Source organism: Genypterus blacodes, unplaced genomic scaffold, assembly GCF_046128005.1.
Source record: "Genypterus blacodes isolate CSIRO-AG114 ecotype Tasmania unplaced genomic scaffold, CSIRO-AGI_Gbla_v1 ptg000055l_1, whole genome shotgun sequence".
NCBI classification, from domain to species: Eukaryota; Metazoa; Chordata; class Actinopteri; order Ophidiiformes; family Ophidiidae; genus Genypterus; species Genypterus blacodes.
The window spans coordinates 1,882,242-1,903,287 of record NW_027466867.1 but is presented as its reverse complement, the minus strand read 5'-3'; the positions used below and the strand labels follow the sequence as shown (position 1 = coordinate 1,903,287).

Below are 21,046 nucleotides of genomic sequence, written 5' to 3'. Positions count from 1 at the left end.
TGACAGATAGGGAAGAGGAGGAGAGCGAGGAGCGAAGAGCGAGGAGCCTGCCAACATCATCAGCATTAGACAATTAAGCTCCACTCGCTGGAAAAAATAAAAAAAATAGAGAAATAAACAGAAAAGACGAAGTAAATATTTACGACACAAACCTTTTCCATTCATTCACCGAGGCACCAACAAAACCTTACTGTACTCTCTCTCTCTCTCACCCTCTCTCTCTCTCTCTCTTTGCCTCCCCCCACACACACACACACATCCCCTACATCTGCGATTCATTGACTTTACAATTTACCACATGTCGAGATGGGAGAGGTCGAGCCTCCATCTGAATCACGGCACAAATATGCGAGTGATTTATTGTTTTAAAAACCCGGAGCCGATTTAGAGCAACTCGGCTTTTCCTGAGCATTACTCCTATTGGCAGACCGTGAACAATTACAGTTCGGACTAATTAAGCTCTGAGAATGTGCTGTGCACCGCTAATGTCTTGCAGGCCCCAATTTTAGTTTAATGGTGCCAAAGTTTGCCCCCCCCCCCCCCCCCCCACACACACACACACACACTCAAACACTCACACTCCTCCCTTAACTTAACTCCTCAAAATCCAAAGCAGATTGTACTTTCTTTTTTTTCTCCGAGCTGTTTATTGAGTCGCAGAAAAATAAGGACCTTTTTTTTCTCTCTCTCTCTCTCTCCCCCCCCTCCTCCTCCTCTACCTCTTCCTCTCGCATCGGATGAGAGAAACAGCAGTGGAAAAGCAAGGGGGAGAGGAGGAGAGGGAGCACAAAAAGGGAGTAGTGGGAGAGAGAGAGAGAGAGAGAGAGAGAGAGAGAGAGAGAGAGAGAGAGCGGGAGCAGCTTCCGCCATACTTTGTAAACAAAAGTGATTTGCAAGACAAAAGGAGCGCGACCTTCCGACTAAATTCAGAGCGCGTTTTGTGTTAAGAGGCGGCCACGTGTAGCGCCGCCAAACCCCCCGCGGACACCAATTAGGCTCCATTAACATGTAAAGCCAATTTGATAAGGTGTGGGGCCTGTGCGCTTTAAATCCGTATTAAACTATCTTCCCTCTTGTCCCGGCCCCCCAAAAAAAACCCATTTACAGCAGCGGAGCAAACGTAATCCATATGATATTCCATTGTTATGCTTATGCTGCTAACACGTTTAAACAGATACTGTCTCTCTGTGTGTGTGTGTGTGTGTATTGTAACAGATAAGCCACAGCAATGTGTCCACGTGACGCACAAAAGAGGTGTTACATTCACTTCTCCAGCCAAGGCAGCCCTCGTTACGATAATCAGAGCGTTCAATCTGCCGCTTCCTCCCCCCCCCCTCAAAACCAATCACAATGTGAATTATGGAAGCTTGTTTTTCTTAAATAGGTGTGCGGCGGCGAGGAGGGATGCTGGCATGGCGACACGGCCCAGACAAAGAGGGGAAAAGGGGAGAAAAAGCTTTTGTTTCAACCGCACAAAGCCTCTCCCGCCGTCTTGTAGTAGCATGGCCACAGGTTCTTGGAGCGTCTTTCTTCACTCTAAACACAGCGGTGGATGCTGGGTGTTGCGTTTTCTCTCTCTCTCTCTTCTCCCCCCCCTCCGCCCGGCCACCCGCCCGCCCCCACTTTCTTGTTCTTTTTTAAACTATGCGTAATTATACGTCGAAACTCAAAACCTCCGCCAAAAGTCTCCGGGCCTGGAGAATTATGGGGCCAGGGGTGGCGTCAAATATCTTAACATTCATAAGTCCGAGAGGCAGTAAATAAAGCCGGCGGATTTACGGCCCTGCAGCCCCGATGCAGGAGAGCCGGCCGCCCCGGCTCCCGCTCGCCCGCCCGCCCCCCTCCCTCCCTCAGCCTCTCCCGTCTCCAGACCTGTTGAGGTGTGATGTTAGCCCACAGCACCGGAGTTAACCCGCCCGCCTTTTCCACAAGCCCCCCGTGTTAGCGTCGGCAGGGAACAAAAGGTAAGACGGGCAAGAGAGGGAGAGAAATGTGAAAGAGACATGGAGGAAGAAGAGGGAGGGAGGGGGGGAAACCGGGGTGAACTGGCCGGGCCGCTTCTTCTTCTTCTCCTCCTCTCCCCCGATTCAACCTGCACCCAGTGATCCAGCAGGCCTTTGTGTGTTGGGGAGGAGGGGGGAGGAGGGGAGGGGGGAGACGTGGGCAGGGAGGCTTTTAAACCCCGGGCACAGCGTCATGTCAAATTGCTAAATGATACTAAATTGTGAGCCTCCTTGGACTTAGGTGGTAGGAAAAACAAATTCTCACAGGTTATGACTCCCAGAGGTCAGACAAATTATGGTAACCGCCACATGGAGCAGTCACCCCCCCCCCCCACACACACACACACACACACACCCCCCTTAAGTCAGGCTACAACAAAAATCGAGGAAACATGGTAAAACGTCCAGATAGATCAAGATCAGAGCAGAAAATTCTCTAAATTTAATTCAAATGTTCCCTCCTTTAAGCTGCTTTGCCGTGTAAAAATATGGGGGGGGAAATGTGAGAAAATCAGTTCAAATTATTTCAAACAAATGCAGAAAAACAAAGAGTGTAGACGATGGAAATGATCAAAATAGCAGCAGCAGCGGCAGCACGTCGGCCACAGCCAGAGGAGCTTCAGGTGAAGAATGAAGGGAAAAGCAGCGAGAATCAAAGCCCGATCCACGACACGGAGATTCTCATTCCGATATCACACCAGCAGTCACATTCAGCACCTTACATGACACGTTAGGGAGCGAGACAGCTAATCAATGTCCAGGTGAATTATTGATGCCAGCTTTAAGTCTAATACATTTATATTACAGCCACCGCCGACTTCAAAGCTCTGATGGCCGGACACACAGGGCGCTGCAGACGGTGGGGGCCCGGGCTGCACAGGAGCAAGGGGGGGAAGAGCCAGCCGCCGTTCCAACTAGGTTATGTTTCAAGTAGATCTGGGAATTAAGATGCAATAAAAATTCCCTTCCCTTTCCTTTGCGTCGTCTGCTTCCTTTTTTAATTTGCTACTTAAAAATACCTGCCTCATCCCTCAACAGTGAGATGTTTAAACGTGAGAGCGACGCAGACGGGGATCTAAACAGAACAGGAAATGCATTTTAAAAATACAAAATAGGCCGAAGCGGCGTCTGGAAATAGGAATTCTGAGGTGGAATGACGGGAGGGAGCGAAGGTCAGCACAGAGACTTGACTGGAGCCGGGGCGACACCATTGGCTGCTCCTATAGCTGCTGAGATGAGCGTCAGGCAGACTAGTTTGAGACGCGAGAAATCACAAAGAAGACGACAAAGTCCTCACAGTGAAAACAAGAGGGGGGGAGGGGGGAGAGGGTGTGTGTGTGTTTGTGTCAGAACTGATGAGAATAATGAGCGACTAATTCCACACACCAGCCAGTAGCGTTAACAAGACTGAGTAAGAAGGAAAGAATGGCAAAATGTTCTCATGTGTGCCGGGAATGACAAAATCTTCAAACTGTAAAGACACACACACACACACAAATGCAAATATTTCAATTCATAAACACACACACACACACACACACACACACACACACACACCTGGGCGGATTGTGTTGAAGTAGAAAATCAGAAATTGTGTCAAACACAAAAGGAGGCATTACATGTCACATGTGTGTGTTTATTTGCAAGGTGCACACACACACCCACGGAAAAAAATATATAGGTAAGAAATATCAGTTTCGTGTGCCTGGTGTGGCGTGAGTGTGTGAAGGGGGGGCGGGGGGTGCAGGGGGGGTCACATTTCCTAATGCCTGGTCTTCGCCTTAACCTTGTAAAATGAGATGACAGGTCCTAAAGCAGAGACTTGTAATTGCAACCATTTAAAAAAAAAAAAAAAAAAAAAGGAAGGGCGGGCGGGGGGGGGCAAAAACACACATGGAGGAGAAAACGATGCGGCTGAAGGACCCACAGGGACCACAGAGGTGCTGAGCAAATGAGTGTGTGTGCAGAATTATGGCCTAGGCTGATTGTGTCTAAATAAATAACAAATTATTTATTTACGTTTGTTTTTTTTAAGTAATTTAAAGCAAAATGTACGGCGCACATGCAGTCTCTTGCAGGATCATTTCCACTCAATAAATCACCCACGTCCAACAGAAAAATAATAATAATTCATCTGTGTGTGTTTAAGCTGCCAGAGCCAAATCACATGCAGCTTTATTTGTCATCATTACATCCGGTAACATTTTGACACATGCAGACTTTGCCTCATTAGCATATGGATTTTTTTTAATTTTGCCCAGCTTGGGAAAATAAAAGCAACCTGGAAAAGCTCTGAAAGCTCGTGCAGGGATTAAAATTAAAAAAGAGCATTTATAATGAGGCTGCATTCCAACTGCGTTAGTATCAAGCTGTTATACCCTGCAACATTGCAAATTAATAACAATAATAATATTAATTTAAATAACAATAATACAGCTTTGACAGCGGCTCGTACGTTTAATTTTAATAGTTGTAGAAATTATATTTAATGTTATTTTTGGCTGCGTGTGGCTGTTAGCATGTTAGCTGCTGGTGACCTGCACGCGCGGGGCTGCCAGCGTCCTGTACACTTCAGGGACAGTTAGAAAACTTGGCTCTGCGTGTCTATCCGGGTGTCAACACGGTGCGGCGCGGCTGCCTCCGCACTGCCCGAGTCCGCGTCCGTGTGTGTGAGAGAGTGTGTGTGCACATAAGAGTCGTAAATAAATGAACTTACTGTGCGTGCTGTTGGAGAAAGTGATCCATTGGGAAGGTAGGGGCTTGTGAGATCGGGGATCATTATAAATGGATAGCCCGGGTACGGTGGGCTCTTGAACAGCCCTCCATCTTGCCTTTTCGCAGCTAACATGGCGGGGGGGAAAAAGAAGAAAACTTTTTATAAGTGGCCTTGAGAAGTTTGTTGCTTGCAAAAAATGCATTTGAGGAGCAACGCGGCGGAGTTCCTCCTCGCCAGCGCTCACATATAATGTCATGGTGCAGAAAAAGACTGGAACAATAAAGCAGAAAGAAACTCACCCTCCTCTAAACTTTCTCTTGTTTTGTCTCTGAAAGTTTCAGATCTAGGCGGAGGCCGTCTTTCCGCCTTGAAATGCAATGAAACACAGGGATTGCGTTAAAGTTAACACCACGGCCGAAGGCATTAGCGAACTTTCTGTGCAATTCTGTTCACGTTTAATAAAAAAAGAGCCACAAAACGAAGGCAGGCCGGCCCGCGGAGAGCGAAACCCAGCCGGAGAGCACCGAGCCCCGCGTTTCACTCGGCCACTTACCTCCGAATCCGAAGAGCTGTTTTGATTCGTTTCCGACTCGTTTACAAGCGACGATTTGACATCTGCTAAATCCCTTTCTGCCGAGGAGTTCTCCGAAATTTTCTCCTCCTGTTCCCCTTCGTCTTTGAAGGAAATCATTTCATCGTTTGCGCCCAGGTCGTCCCCTCCACCGCCGTTGAGCTGCGGCATTTTTCCCCGAGCAAAAATTCTGTGTGAGGGGGGCAAAAACACAAAGTTTTAAACCCTTGATCTCGGTGATCTAGAAAGTCCGAGTTTAAGCTTAAAGGTCTGTATTGGCGTTTTCCAAAGCTCTGGCGTGTTGGTAGAAAAGTGAAAAAGAAGGGAATCTTGGCAGAAAAAGGAAGCCGGAGAAGGAGCCGAGCCGCTCGGATTGAGTGAGTTGAAGTTGGTCGGAGTGGTTTTCAGTTCAAAGGCGGCGCTGATTGACAGATAGAGAGGGATGGAAATAGAGAGAGTCTGGATTCAGGATTATTGACAGGGAGAAACACACAAGAAACTAATGAGATTCAAACAGGGAGGGACTTGAAGTGACGTTTTCATAAATAGGAGGAAAAAGGAGAGAGAGAGAGAGGCTGGAGGAAGCAAGGCGGACGACTGCAGAGAGAGAGAGAGAGGGAGGGAGGGAGAGGGAAAGAGAGAGAGGGAGAGGAGCATGTGAGGAGGAGGAAAAAGGCAGTTTGGGAGCAGGACAGTGATGGTAAAATAGGAGGAAGAGAGGAGCAGCTTGCAAATGTGGATGAAAACGCATCTATGGGCGGGCTCCTGCTGGAAGAAATGAAAGAGGGGGGGCAGGGGCACCTCCTCAGGCTGTTTGCAGGCACTTTGAGTCACACTGGGGCCACTATTAAATCAACCCAACCAGGCTTTACTGCTCTATCTTACAATAAACATTAGATTTACCCTTAAAAATATGACATTATTACTGTTAAATGTCTATATTGAAGAAGACACAGTTCCTCTTCTTCTTCTTGGTCTCTCAGATGTGTTTCCTCCCTCATATGTATCTGTGGTGGTGATGGGGGGCCGTAAGCAGTCTCCCCCCTCTCCCCCTCTCCCTCCTGACAGGTGTGACGTCCTCCAGGGACCAAACCTGAATTCCTCCCAGGCTGTTTTTTTGTTTGTTTCCTCTTTCCCTTTCTTTCGCCTTTCGAGCGGCTGCACTGCACTGCACTGCACTGCACTGCACTGCACTGCACTGCACTGGACACACAAACAACTGATGCAAAATATGCAAGCGTGCATTCGTATAGGAAACGGCATCAAAAGAGCCTGCAGAGGGCTGAGGGGTAATGATGAGCTATAGAACATGATGGGGAAACAGCATTAGCCTGTAAAGAATTATGTGTTGACTACAAAACACGAGGTCATATTTTCTTTTTCGTGTTTTACATTTTAATGACACAGATTTCTTTTTAAATGTACCATTTTACCTAAGACTAACAATTAATATACAATAAATATAAAAAATATAAAACCATAAAGGAGAATATGTGAGATTTTTTTAGATTTTCTTTTACAGTGTATGAAATTATTAATCAAAACATAATTATAAAACAATATCAATAAAAATGCTTTGTTTTCATCCACCTGGAATTTATATGGAAGCGATAGGGGGGGGAAAGCCCCTAGAGTCTGTTCCAAGGAAGGCTATGTGTGTGTGTTTGCCAGTGTGTGTGCGTGTGTGTGTGTGTGTGTGTGTGTGTGTGTGTGTGTGTGTGTGTGTGTTTTGATGATGAGCTCAGCAGCGGTGATTCAGTCGCCTTATCTCATCAGCCCGGGAAATGCAGTTTGTGTTACAGCCGATATTTGATGGCTCAATCACAAAATCAACAATGAATTTCAGACGCGACTACACGACGCACAGCTGTGACACACACAGAACAAGCAGGTGACGTTTAGACTCTGCAGCAGCAACATGGCCGACGCCTTTCAAGCAGGTGCTGAATGAATAAGAAATTAATCACTGGTATTTTATGTCAAAACATAATAGAGAGATGCATTAAATAAATATTCATTTAACAGCGTCATCATGCTGTTTGATGCTTAGATGCAAACATGATGACATTCATTCCCCTGTGCCTGGTCTCTGCTCTGCCGTCAGAGAGCACTGATGTGATATTATTCGCCTTAAGCGCTGCGATTCTGCCTCTAAACACATCTAGACCGGGCGATAACGTGAGAGCACGCCGTTCCTCCCAATGATCTCTGATCTGCTTTATCTGGACGAGGTGAAAGCAGTGTTTGTGTTGGCTGGCTGCAGCCCCAGCCAGCAGCGCCAGGGAGCAGGGAGGAAGGCAAAGGATCGCCGCCTCTGCTTTCTCATCCAGTGTGTCTGCGTTTCAGGCAGCCGGTGGAAGAAGAAGAGGCACCCTGCTGCTCGGGGCCCTACAAACCTGAGCCCACACAGACCAGACCAAAGCAGAGGAGCTCCAAGCTGGCCTCTCCCCAGATTGCCTCAGCAGGTACCTGAGAGTTTACTGGGGCTGGCAGCGTGTTATCGTGCCTGCCGTGGGGACGTCTGCCTCTAATCTACAGGTCCCTTTAATAAGATGATGATAGGCTGTGCCGACGATGCTCCCAATGATGGAGCGGGCACGTGCAGGCTTCTGTCGGTGTTATTTGAGTCACTCTGGGCTCGGCTTTGCATGCTCGCTGCAGCTCCGTGTACACAGCGGGTTGGGTTTGCTACAAACTGTGGATTGTGCTGCACCAAGCACACACACACGCGCACACACACACGTCCATGTCTCAACATGCAGTATGGAGGACGTTAAAGGCATCACAGGGTCTTCACTGCTCTCTTCATCAGCCTTGATATAAAAGCCATGCAGTGACGCTCAACTCAGCAAGCTTGAGCTGTTTACTGTCATATTTGATGTCAGCAATAATCCAATTGGGTCAAATTTAATAATGAATTACACACAAATCATAAATCCATATAATCATACTCTATTACGCCATCGTCCCTGGGAGCTTCTGCTATTTATTATATATAAAAACTGTAAAATGATCAGTTAAATTTCCAAATACATTTCTTAGCGACGTGCACAATAATAATAATAATAATATAAATGATGTATCGATTCCATTCTACTTGCTTAAATTACACCGCCTTATTAAATTAGCTGGCAGTTTCTACGCGGCACGCACGAGGCTCTAATCGTTTTCTAAAGGTTTCAAGGATGTGCTGTAATTTTTCAATATTGACTTACTGAGTATTAAACTCTTAAGTCAATACGTGTTGTTTGGATATGCAGAGATGATGGAGTTATTATGAAGAGTTTAATCGCTCAGGTGCTCGGAGTCGTGTGTTGATGTTTCGGTTTGTAAAGTCAGATTTTCTTACATTTAAAAGAAAATAATATAAAAGTGAAAGTAAAAAATAGAGAATAATCACTTCTATTGATCAGTATCCTTGTGTGGTCTTATCCTTATAAAACCCCAATTAGTCTGTGTGTGTACAGTGTGACCTTAATGGAAACGTGAGGTCACCTTCATTTAGCAGACGTCTGTCTATTTCTGTACACGGCAAAATAAAGTTTGTCTGCTATAAAAGAAACAATTGCAGCTCTAATAAATTGCGAATAAATAATCAAAGAAGCCGGTTTAATAATCCTCACACACCTGAACCACACTACTTTGAGAAATCACCTCCTTCTCTGTGGGAAGACGCTGTTGTTTCATGTGGCGCTGGGGAAGGCAGCAGCGCCGCCGCGATGTTTGCAGACAGTTAATTACCCATCATGCATCCGTGTTGCCAACCAGCTAAAAGGTCTCACATCCCTGATTAACATATTACCGGTGGACATTTTATTCCTTTTTCTCCTGGCAAAAAATCTGCTTGTTTAATGGTAACCGGGGTTTGATTTATTCCTGCGCTCTGTAATGAAGTTTGTTCACTCGTTAATAAGCCAAACTTAACATTTAACTTTAGCTGCGTTTAGTCCGCTGCAGATTCTCCCATTGTTGGAGGAGATGCTGTCAAACATTTTGACATTTATAGTCGGTAAAGCTCATATGAATTCTAATACTGTGGTTAGCAGTAATTACATGTATTCTAATGGTTCTCATCATTTTGGCGCTGGACACTAGAGGAACACGAGTTTGATTCACCTGATTATGCAAACGATGTCACATGGCGAATATCGTCCATTAGAGTAAAAGCAAAAGCCGCAGCAAACATTCAGATTGTGCTTGTGTTTAAATAGTTAATTCCGTTTTCTCTTGAATAGTGGCCATATTAGTGCGATCGGTTCAGCGCCGCATATTTTTATGTGCAATTATCTTAATTACTCTGTGCAAATCACTGCGACCGACGCTCCTTTCTTTGTGTTTTCTATACGTCAAAATAGAGCAAATGATGAGCAAAGGGTTGCTTTCTTGAAATAAAATACATCAAACTGCATATATACATTTTCCCTTTTTATTGTAATTGTAGAAAATGAGCTTCTTTGCTCCCTCAGCATGGGACGCATAGGAACAATGCATCTGAATGTGCATAATAAAGACTTTGTGTTTGGATGCATTGTTTGTAAATGTGACCTTTCCTTCAGCAAAACACACTTTTTTAAAGCAAAATGCACTGCGTGGTTTGTTTCTAAAAAGCCAGAGATCATTTTCACAGATGGTAATATACTATAGATGTACACACACTTCAGAAATGCTTCCATCTCAAGGAGCAAGTCTGTATTTTGCATGAATAAGCTTCATCTACTCGGAGAAAAACAGCAGTGAAATGAAGACGTCGGTAAATAGGACAAACACGATGAAGACGGCGGAGGACAGCAGCGTTATGAGGAGGCAGTCACACCGGCTCGCCAATCTGCACTCATCTAAAATCAATATTACCCCCCTGAGACATTTCAGCTGGCATAAGACGCAGCTCAACAGCCACTTCATTAGATTAAAAGTTGATGAATCAATAATCAAAATAGATCTAATCTCAGGATGTATTATTCCAGAAAAACCTTCAGGAGTGGGATCAGGAATTTTCTGGTGAGCATACTGGACATCCATGATTAATGGAGGCCCGCTGCTTTTCATATCTCTGTAGGTATTGGCCTCAACCGCGAGCTGACCGTCTCTAGAACTCATCTCCCTCACGCACACGCACAGCATCGTGGGAACTGTATCAGGCCACCTCGGCCAGCGTCTCCCTCTGCCTCCAAAACAAACAGCCAAGCGTTTTTCAGAAATGGATGCTACAGTCATTAATCAAGATCCCGGGCAGGTTCCTGAACTCTCTAAACAACGGAATCCACATTTTGAAAGACGAGGTAACCTATGTGTTCGCACCCGGGCGGACGCTCACCTGCTCGTCATCGCAGGGGACCGCGGAGCCAAACCACTGCTGACTGCTAAATGTTAGTTAAAGGTCAACGGTATAACGGCCGCAGGAAGGTTGGCGGTTTGAGTCATAATCTGGCTCTGGCTTTACAGTTCGTATAGACGTCCATCTCTCCTCCTGTATGTCCAAACACAGCACCTGGATAAAAACAAATCTGCCTTATTTTGTCTTATCAGATGAAAACATCAATCGCGAATCAATCAGTTGTCTTTGCTAGACGTCGAGTCTATTTGTCAGACGAGTCTTTTGGCGGTTATTGGCACCTGGAAGTCTTATTTTCCAAAAACAAGTGAAAAATCTCACATTGCAGCTCAGTGCATTTCCCATACAAATCCTCTTGTTTCAGGAATTTTCTAGAAATTCCAAGTATCCCAAGAAATTGCTGTTAATTGTTCAAGCAAATACCTGCCTGATATTACAGTTAATGGCAATAAAAGTCTTCTCGCAAGTTTTTTAATACAAGTTTCAAGAAACCGCATAACTAATTTTCATCTGTTCCATTGGCCAATATTTCAACTTGGTCCTAGAAAATGTATTTAGATCACAGATTATTTGGCTTGTTTGTAGTCGTGCACTTTACTGAGCAAAGTGTTGATGTTATCACTGCACGTCAGACGAAAAATCACTGACAGACTGCATAATTACACCAGAAAAGGAATCACAGATAGACAAAGTCCCAAAGGTATTCATCATAAGAACACAGGCCCTTTTTCTGAGGAGATGGATATAAGCTCACATCTCCGTGTTTCCAGTCGCGAATGAAAAATCCCAACAACTTTGAGATGCTCGGTTGTCGGCGGTTGAGCCTTGACAGCAAAAGGCAGAGCTGCAAATCTGTTCTTCTTTGACCTTTTGTAGGTCTGAACCCTCGACTACCAAAACAAAAGTCAAGAAGGAGATGCACAGCACAAACGTACAGAAGAGGGTTGAAGCTTCCTGTTGAACTCTGCTTTGTGTGGGAGATACAATGGAACCGCTTTCTCTTTTTGTGACGGTCTTGTGTGCTGGACCCTCCACATCTCCGGGCTCATAATGGTGAGAAACCCATTCTGACTGCGGGTTAAGAGACTGGGAGCATCTCACACAAGGCACCTCCTCATTGGCAACAGGAAGCAGGGGACTTCATTGTGCCAGAAGAAGAAAAGAAGAAGAAAATAATGGCCCCCGCCTGAAATGTTGGACTCAGTGTGGACTTGCTGTCCCGTCGTCTTCATTAGCACGCCTTCACACCTATGTCCGCATGAGTCCACCAGACTGTAGGGGGTCCATCTGTCATATGGGGGTCATAGGGGTGCTCATGAGTCACAAGTGGGCCTGTGCACCTTTATTGTGGTCTTGAGTGAGGTCTGTTCCAACCGAGGCTCCATAGTTGTCGAGAATCCATAATTCTTTGCCAACTTGGCTGTGGCCAAACGCGACTGACCACAACAAAGAGCGATGCTGAGGAGAGGAGGAAACGCAGCCAATGGAACAGAAAATGTGCAGATAAAACCTAAACGTTAAACTGGCCGAGTGTGAGGTGAGCAGAAACATGTTGCCAAAATCAAACATGTAAAGAAATGAAACACTTTGTGGGGATTTGTACATCAGCTGTGGGAAGCTGAAATCTGATTGGCCGGCTTGAACCTCCACATTCACACCAAAGTGCAGACTGCAGAACATTGTCAAACTTCTCAAACTTTCCAAAGTGGATCCATTTGCTCACTGAGCAGATTCCAGTTTCATTTTGGCTGCCCTGTTTTTTCAGCGGTGTGCTACCATGACAACAGAGCAGTTAGAGCAGCACGACACATTCTGATCAGCTCGACTCAACATTTTTGGGTTCGGAGAAGCGATTTAAAAAGACCTGTTGGGTCTGAGGGTAAATTTCGGCGCAATTTTTAAACTGTATTTGCTTCACTTTGGTTCACGATCAATAGAAATGACATCTAAGCCATTCAGTTGATTAGTTGCTTTATTTACATTTTTTGCGGCAGATGTTTGGCACATGACAGATGAATGTTTAAGGTGTGAGCTGATGCGCTTTCGTTTGAGTGCCTGTGTGTGTGTGTGTGTGTGTGTGTGTGCCAGCATCCAGGAGGACAATAGCATCTTCAACGCCGCATACGCGCACACACTAACGAGCGACACAATGGAGATGTGACCTTGAGTCAAATGAGTTTCCTCTTTGTGCGTTGTCTGCATTTTGACTTTGTCTTCATATTGACTTTGTCCTTCATCAACTGAAAAGGTAGATGAGCCAGAGTAGAATCACGTTCTGTGAACAATGCGGGTCGAAAGGAACCTGAACACCATCCAAGGTCAAGTTGAGCAGGTAAGCGTTGATACAAATAGCCTCACAAAGAGAAAGCAATAAGACAAAGAGCAAACCAACTGCAGCATCTAATTACCAATCTGTTCAACCTGACAAACCTCTATCACCTAACTGAGCCTAAACCATAGAAGGTTGATTGATAAGTTGAGCCTGACAAAGTAACAAAGCGAGTACTTTTTTTTCTCCAGAAGATAGAGACCCAACATCCTGTGAGATGGATCAAATGCATAAAAAATGTGACTGCACGTAGACATCACTTGTTGCCATGGCGCCTACCCCTGAATGCAGCTTTGAACTGGTTCGCCGCCCGTTCAACTGACCAGACTTTCACCCTCTTCCCAAACGTGAATCAGGACTGAGCTGGAACCTGTTTGGCCTCAAATGATGATGTCATATCAGCTGTGGAGGATTTTTTTGAGATGGGAAATGTTTAGATAGAAGAAGATTGTGAAATAAACAAAAGCGACACATCTGAGGTAGATCGTTCCACAAATTAGCTGTCAGCTTATACTCTTATCATCATCATAATCATCGTCATCATCAAATCAAACATATCCTTATTCATCATGTATACTCACCATAAAAAAGTTGATCTTGAATTTCAATTTTGTTTTGAAGCGATGATGATTGAATCCAAACAGCTTCTTCCACATCCTCTACATCAGAGTAGAAACCTTGTAACGGTTAAGTTTGACGTTGAAGATATTTACAGAATGTTAACACCACTTTAAAGTTCTCACTTTTAAGCAGACAGAGCACAGAGCAGCCTTCACACTCTGCAGCCTGTTGTTAACCGGCCTTGGTCTCTCTGCTTTCCTCCTACAGTGACGTTCTAAACATACATTATGTGAGAACTAATGTGCAAAATTTCTATAGTGAAGTTAATGGAATAGTTATTATTTTGGGGGATAAAAATACGGAAAACTGCAAGGACAGTGGGGAAAAAACAGAGCTACATGCGCTGCACAATATTCATTATATACAGTACAGTCATTTCAATCTGTGATGAAATAAAGCTCTTTGTTGTCAGTATGACGCACACACACACACACACTCACACACTCACACACTCACACACAAACACTGTACGCTCACAGGTTTGTCAGCCTTTTGTTTTAAAGCGATGCAAGTGAAGTTTAAGGGCATAGTTAGTCCAGATATTGATCACCTCTCAGGTATTCCCTTTTCCTGAAAATTGATCTAATCATACAGATAGCTCAGCGTAGATACACTGTGGACACTCACACACACACACACACCAACCGACACACACACACACACCGACGAGGCCCCAGAGCCTCAACTGCAATTTTTTTGGCAGCCCCCCTCACGGTCCTCTACCTTGGATCCTAATTGAGAAATTAATGCAGAAAAATCAATTGGCCTGAAGTTTTGCGTCCGATACACTCCTGAAGGCTTCAGTGAGCAGGAATCAATGTTTTCCACACAGGTGGCTCCAAAGCTCGCCTCACTCTTTTGTTTAAGAGTTCATAGCTGCAGGATTTCGACGTATGAATTTCAATGAAACCAGCACGTATGAGTTCTCCACCTTTAGCATCCCCTGTGATTCATGATGTATATTCCGGAGCATGAAATTATGTCTTTGGTCGCCACTTAAGTATCACTTAACGCTAGAAAGTATTAGGATATATTGTGTAGAAATGGCGTCGTCATCGGCAGCACTTTGGAGCCGGCCTTATTTACACTTCAAAACCAGGATCTTTTAACGTTCTGTGATCATCCGCCGCATTGTTCGCGGATGAATCGCCGCGTTTGGTGCTTCCCCCCCTCGCCTAGAGGACACGGGCTTATTTGGGGGCCGGTTTTAAAGCTTTGCAAATCATCATCAGGTCGCTGAAAGGCAATCTTGAATTTCCTTCAACACAACTGTCTTTTTTCCAAGCGCTCACAAAGAGGTTTAAAAGAGGCAAAACACAAGAACGGCAATAAAACAAAGACGGAAAGAGGATTCCAGCAACTATTTGATCAATTTGAGCCCAAACGCGGCTGCATGTTTCTGCTGTTTTTAGCGGCAAAAACAGCAAATGGGCTGGCGGTCTCTGCGTGGGGAGAGAGGAGTGACATGTTCCTCCTTTGTGCTCGTTAACCACCTTCCAAATTCATCATAAGCCCGGAGATTAGATCACAGTAATATTTGATCAATATTAATAAGGATAGGCAAACTCCCCCAGTAATTACCACAGTCTCTGGGCTTTGATTCAGACCATTACTAACGCCTCTGCATCTTTAGATTAAAAAAAGCGACCCCCTTTTATTTCATAACATTAAATCCCGACATGCATCTTCTAAAAGCTCTAATAAGACAAAGATAAGATTTGCATCCCCATACAAGTGTCTTTTTCAATTGATTATGAAGCCGCCATTGATGTGCGAGAAATTGATGTTTTCCTCTGTTCTTAAGGGCGGCTAATAGAAGGGGCGGGCCTCGAGGAGGAGACTTTGCTACTTTGATCTTCAATCAGTAAAAAATCCCACTTCTTCTTTGTCAGACTATATTTGGTAAATAACAGTGACAATCTGCCGGGGCCGAGTAATGGAGGGATAGAGAGGCGAGAGAGAGAAGGAGGGAGAGAGGGAGAGAGAGAGAGAGAGAGGGAGAGAGAGAGAGAGAGAGAGAGAGAGAGAGAGAGAGAGAGGGTGGGAGCGGTAGAGAGAGGGCGAGAGAGAGAGAAAGGGTGAGAGAGGGAGAGAGGGGAGACGGAGAGAGAGAGGGTGAGAGAGGGAGAGAGGGGAGACGGAGAGAGAGAGGGGGAGAGAGGGAGGGAGGGAGAGAGACAGAGAGACAGAGAGAGAGAGGGTGAAAGAAGGTGAAAGAGGGAGAGAGAGAGAGAGAAAGGGCGGGAGAGAGAGAGAGAAAAGGATGGAAAGAGATTTCTATCTCACCTGGTAAATTTAGAGCGTTGAAGAAATGACTGAAGACTTTAACACGAGCGACCCAAAGAAACACCAGCCTATCATGTGGATCAGTCATAAAATGGCCGAGGTCCATTTGGCACCGTCAGCTCAGCGCCGACGACAGGGAATATTTCTTACCTTGTTTATTTTGGGCAAATGGAGTTCTACATAAGAAGCCTCCATGTTTGTGTGAGTGACGCGGCGTGATGACACATGCAGCAGGCTTCTAATTAGGCCCCATGAAAAACAACAGGTGGATGTGAGGAAAGTAATAAATCATTCAGCCCATGTGATGCCAACAGGCCTGCGTGTGTGTGTGTGTGTGTGTGAGGATGAGTTAGTGGACGCACACACACGCACGCACACTGAACAGATGTTACATACGTCCCACACATCATTTGTCGCATTTTGTGATTATTATTTTGTAATAAAATTGTCTCTGCGTGGACGTCCAGAGGAGCACACACACACACACACACACACACACACACACACACACACAAACGTTCAGCATTTACACTCAAAAAGTCTGAAAAAATCTATCAAGTTATGAAAGGTAAATGTTTTATATATGACAAAGGCTCCAGCAGGGTCAGAGAGACAGGAAGTTGATACGATTCTTTCTTTTGATTGGTTACATTTCAAAGCCCTGGGAAACAAATGAATTATTTCTTGTTTCCTTTCTTTCTTTCTTTCTTACTTTCCCTCTTAGAAATCACCCAAACTTTGAATACATTAGAGGACATTAACCCCTTCATTTATCTAAATTTGACTCTATTCTGAAATCTAATGCCTGAGCTGCGCCGCTGTGCACACTGGGTGACACTGAAATGTTGTGTTTTCTTGGTTTTGTATGAATGTGGCAGTATTATAATTATTCTTAGTAATTGCAGGCTACATAACCCCAAACATGCTCCGACTCTGTGTTGTCGTAGGTTTTTGTCACTTACAGGACGGAGGAAGAGGAGGAGGAGGAGAAGGAGGAGGAAGGGAAGGAGGAGGAGGAGGCCCTTCCATGTTGTTCCTTAGCGGCTACAGACTTCCCGCCTTCTTGTCAGACTGTGGGTGGGAAGAAGAAAACGACACCAATATAAAACTATGAGGGGGGAAAACAAATAAACAGAATAATGAATTAAGTAAAAAGTTGGACAGGAATTGTACTTTTAGATTTTTGGTGCTAAAGTTTCGGGGCAATATTTCCTGATGTGACGCAGACTTGGATGTCCAGGTTTGCCAGAATTCCTGCGACGCCATCACATAATATCACAATCTGCAACAACCGAGCGTTTCTGCATTTTGTTTCATTTGTTTTCCTTCCATTTCCATCTTTAAAGAGTAGGAGGAGGAGGTAAAACGGGCCGAGGAGGGCGAGGTAGGCGTAGAGCTGGAGCTGAGGCGGCGGCGGCGGCTGCACGGTGGGAGGTAGCGGTGAGGCTGGGGGCCAGGCTGCAGGCAGAGGAGAGGCCAGGGGAGGGATTCAACTACAGCGCATTCGATAAAAGCCCCACTAACACAGGCACGCACTCATTACACAGGTTTAGAACCTTTAAGGAACCAGACGCGGGTCAATACCAGCCCGGAACGCCTCAGCAGCAAACTGGGAATTCCCTCTTTTGTTTTGTCTTTATTATATATTTGCACTCTGGACCTTTTCAATGTTTAAATAGTTTAGACAATAAGAACTATTTAAGAATTGAAGAGGGGGGAAAAGGTCTAAATTTTTGCAGCTCAGGAGATAAAAACAGAATAAAACAAACTGGATTCTAATCTATTAGGAGCCCATATCACAATTTTCCCAATATTTCCTAATTGTTGTAAAAACCCAGATTGTGAGTTATTGAAGCAAATTGTGTGTCCATTTCAGTTTGTCTGATATCGGCCTGGACCACATCTATTAGCCTGACTCAGCTGAGCCTGACTAATAATCCTCATCAGGCCGATTTCAGACCATCACTGATTTTTGATAAGAAGCAGATATCAGGTTGTCTCAGATTTATCGACTTTTGCGAAGCCAAAATGAAGACTTGAGACTTGCGAGGCGAGGTCTGAGAGTCTGTCTGGATGGACGTGCCGCTGATACGTTTGACTCCTCGTGCACGGTGAAGAGGATGTGAGGTTGTGCGTGTTGCCAGGCTCAGCTCCGGTGAGGGCTGAGGGCTGCGTGTAGCGGTTACCGGCTCACTGAAGCTTCTGACCCAGCGACCGCCAGCCTCTCAAAAGCAACTCAAGCCAAAAGTGAACATAAGCAGGCTCTTTCTCTCTCTCTCTCTCTATCTCTCTCTCCGCCCGCATCCATAAAAAGCTCCTCAGGTCGCCTCGGGGTCTAAAGACGGCCCAGCTCACACCCAAAACTATTAAAAGTGTCTCGTTTCAGCGCCGTCTCTCCTGAAAATCACTTCCCAGGACGCCGACCAAGGAGACGACGGAGGGAAACTTTGTCGTCTTTAACAGGGAATGAAATTTTCAGGAGGGCTCCGATCCCTGCAGGTCGCTCTGTTTGCCCCCTCACGCCCCCGCGGCAGGAGAGGGAAACCCGTGTCACAAAGTCTGTTTGCTAGCGCCGCCTCATCTGCATATCTGAATAATACATGCTGCTTATAAGCATAATAAATGGGACGTGGCCGGGCGTCATTTGAAGGCAGAGATTAGACCTTCCAGTTAATTATAAAGATGTCAAATGTCAGCGGGTGAAGCCACACCCTGAGGTCGCCCCTTTAGTTTGGTGATTATCTGCACAAACTATAGATAAAGTGTCATCATACAGGCTATTAAGGTGCTGAGCCTTAAAGGAGAGAGGAGAAGCTTCCCCTCTCCTCCATTACTATGCAGGACCTGTAGGAGGGAGAGGAGGAGAGACCAGATCCCGCACTCCCCCATGCTTCTCAAACAGCCACCCGCCGCGGCCTCATATTACCCTCACACACACTTTGAAACAAAGATTAATGGCAACAAGAGGGGGAGAGAGTGAGAGGGAGGATCCACTGATGTTAACCTGCTAAATGAACAGGATTACTTTGTCTGCTTCACTGTCAAACCTCTCCTTTTCTTTAAGGCAAGAGAGAGGAAACCTGCCAGGGAATGGAATCAGACTGAGCTGGTTTCTTCAGCCAATAGAATCACTGCTTATATTTTTCTTTATTCTAGAAGATTCTTCTAAGAGTGTTTGCATTGTAAACAGATTTTTGGATTCAATTAGAGACAAAGATGACTTGCGAAGGTGGAGATTCTTTACAGCGTAGACCTTTACATTCCTCCAGCCCTTTGTGCCTGTGGCGTGTGTGTGTGTGTGTGTGTTTTTGTTTGTGTGTGTGTGTGCGCTTGTTTTGGTCATTACTGTACCATTAAGAGCCAATCAGCTCAGCGGCTCAGCCTTGTGGAAAGCAAAGTGCAGGCCTGAGAGAGCACCTTGGGTTCACCTTGACAGGACCGCCAGTCAAACGGGGCAGCCCTCTCTGTGTTCCTGTCAATCTGACCCCCCCCCTCTCCTTCCTCCCTCCCCCCTTCCCCCTGCTCTGAAGTTCATTTAAAGGGAGGCGGCTGGGCTGGCTGGCTCCTAACAGGTAAGAAGGGCCCATATTATCAGCCCTCAGAGGGAGCAGGGCACAAGTCTGATGTGTTCTTTCAACTGTACTAAACTGTCTGTAGCTCAGCTCACTGACTCACTAGACACACACACACACACCGAAGCAGGCAGGCAGGCAGGCAGCAGTTCTGTCAGCTGATTGGGACGCAGGCGGGAAAAACAGAGAGAGAGAGAGAAAGAGAGAGAGAAGAGAGAAAGTGAAGACGAATGGGCAGAAAGATGAGAAGAGCTGATTTGCATGGAGAAATGGAGATGTAAAGAAATGAGAAGATTAAGGGCACAGGAATAAGCAAGAGATTAAATCTAGCCCAGTGTGTGTGTGTGTGTGAGACATAAAGGAGGCAGAACAGAAGGGGAGGAGGGAGGAAGGTGTAAAAACAAGAGGGAGAATGGTATATTTTCAATGGAAGATATATTGCAATCCACTTTTCAGATTTTAGGAGTACACTGGGGGGCGAAGGAGTTTGTTTTGGTTTGGGGGAGCTGACACAACATCCACTGCTTCCACCGTCAGGCAACCCCCCTCTCCTCCCATACACACACACACGTACACACACCTATGTGAGGCCCCAGCCCAACCCTTCCAGCTTCCTTAATATTTGATGCGTTGAGCCCATGCTGACTAACTCAAGGCCATGCAAGCAGGAATCCCAAGCCGGCTCGGCGCGCTCGCAGTCTGCAGAGGCTCCCGCTTGCCGATATCTGCGATGGTGGAAACAGCAGCCGCGTTTCACAACAATCGGAGGAAGGAGGTGAAAGGCGATTTGGGATGACGGGCGTGAAACCAAATGTAAATGATGCGAGGCCGCCGCTCTGAAGAAGACACAGAGTCAATTAGAGAAGCCAAAGCTTGAAAGTTTGTGAAAGAGAACTAAATTACACGCAGGCGGATGTTTGGTTTGCGTCCCATGGGTTAAAAAAAGTGGAAACATCCCTGAAGTCAAACTTGTTTTGGGTGTGATTGCATGAAGTTACCTCATTCTGCAACTTTCTTCATCCGTCTCCGCTGAGGACCGCTGCTCCTCCTCGCTGATCCCTGCAGACGCTCCTTCAATCAAAGGTTCTGTCTAAAAACTTAAGAAATAAAAACCCATAACTGGTCACACACACACACACACTCACGTAAATCATTTAACGCTCACTTACATTTGTTTCATTTCCAGGCACTGTGAGGTATTTAAGATAGAGAATATGGCGTTGGTACACACACACACACACACACGCACACACTCACTTGCGTCACTCTGGGTGCTTTGTCTCCGTGTGGACACCGGCCCCAGCTGGGTGCTCGGCGTGTAAAGGTGACACAGGAAGCTGAGGATCATGGCGGCGGCCTGGCAGATCCGTGTTCGTATCCAAACCATCAAACGCTCCAATTTTGGCCACTCTGCCTTGTTTTGTCTAGATTTTCTTCAAGCTGAGTGTCATTGGAGAGTAAACTATGTGTATGCTTTCAGTCCTTTGTATCTCCCTCCCCCCCCCACACATACACACACACCACCACCCCCCACCACACACACCTCCCTCGCCTCCCTTTTCTCTCTCTCGCCGCCGCCGCGCACACGCATGTGTGTGTACGTGCGCGCGTGTGTG

At 45.8% G+C, this 21,046-nt stretch overlaps 1 protein-coding gene across 23 annotated transcripts in view; it reads right to left on the bottom strand.

Annotated features, from left to right (window-relative positions):
- tcf7l2 (transcription factor 7 like 2) overlaps positions 1–5,895 on the bottom strand; it is an 83,278-nt gene extending 77,383 nt beyond the window's left edge. For 9 of the 23 annotated variants that reach the window (XM_076151442.1, XM_076151444.1, XM_076151447.1 and 6 more), the window contains exons 1-3: positions 5,273–5,895; positions 5,019–5,085; positions 4,720–4,844 (exon numbers count right to left, since the gene is read on the bottom strand). In XM_076151442.1, coding sequence (XP_076007557.1) covers positions 4,720–4,844; positions 5,019–5,085; positions 5,273–5,461 — 381 coding nt within the window. In that variant the 5' untranslated portion in view covers positions 5,462–5,895. The remainder of the gene's footprint in view (positions 1–4,719; positions 4,845–5,018; positions 5,086–5,272) is intronic. The other 14 variants (XM_076151441.1, XM_076151449.1, XM_076151448.1 and 11 more) reach the window with 3 other exon arrangements.
- Between the last annotated feature and the right edge of the window lie 15,151 nt (positions 5,896–21,046).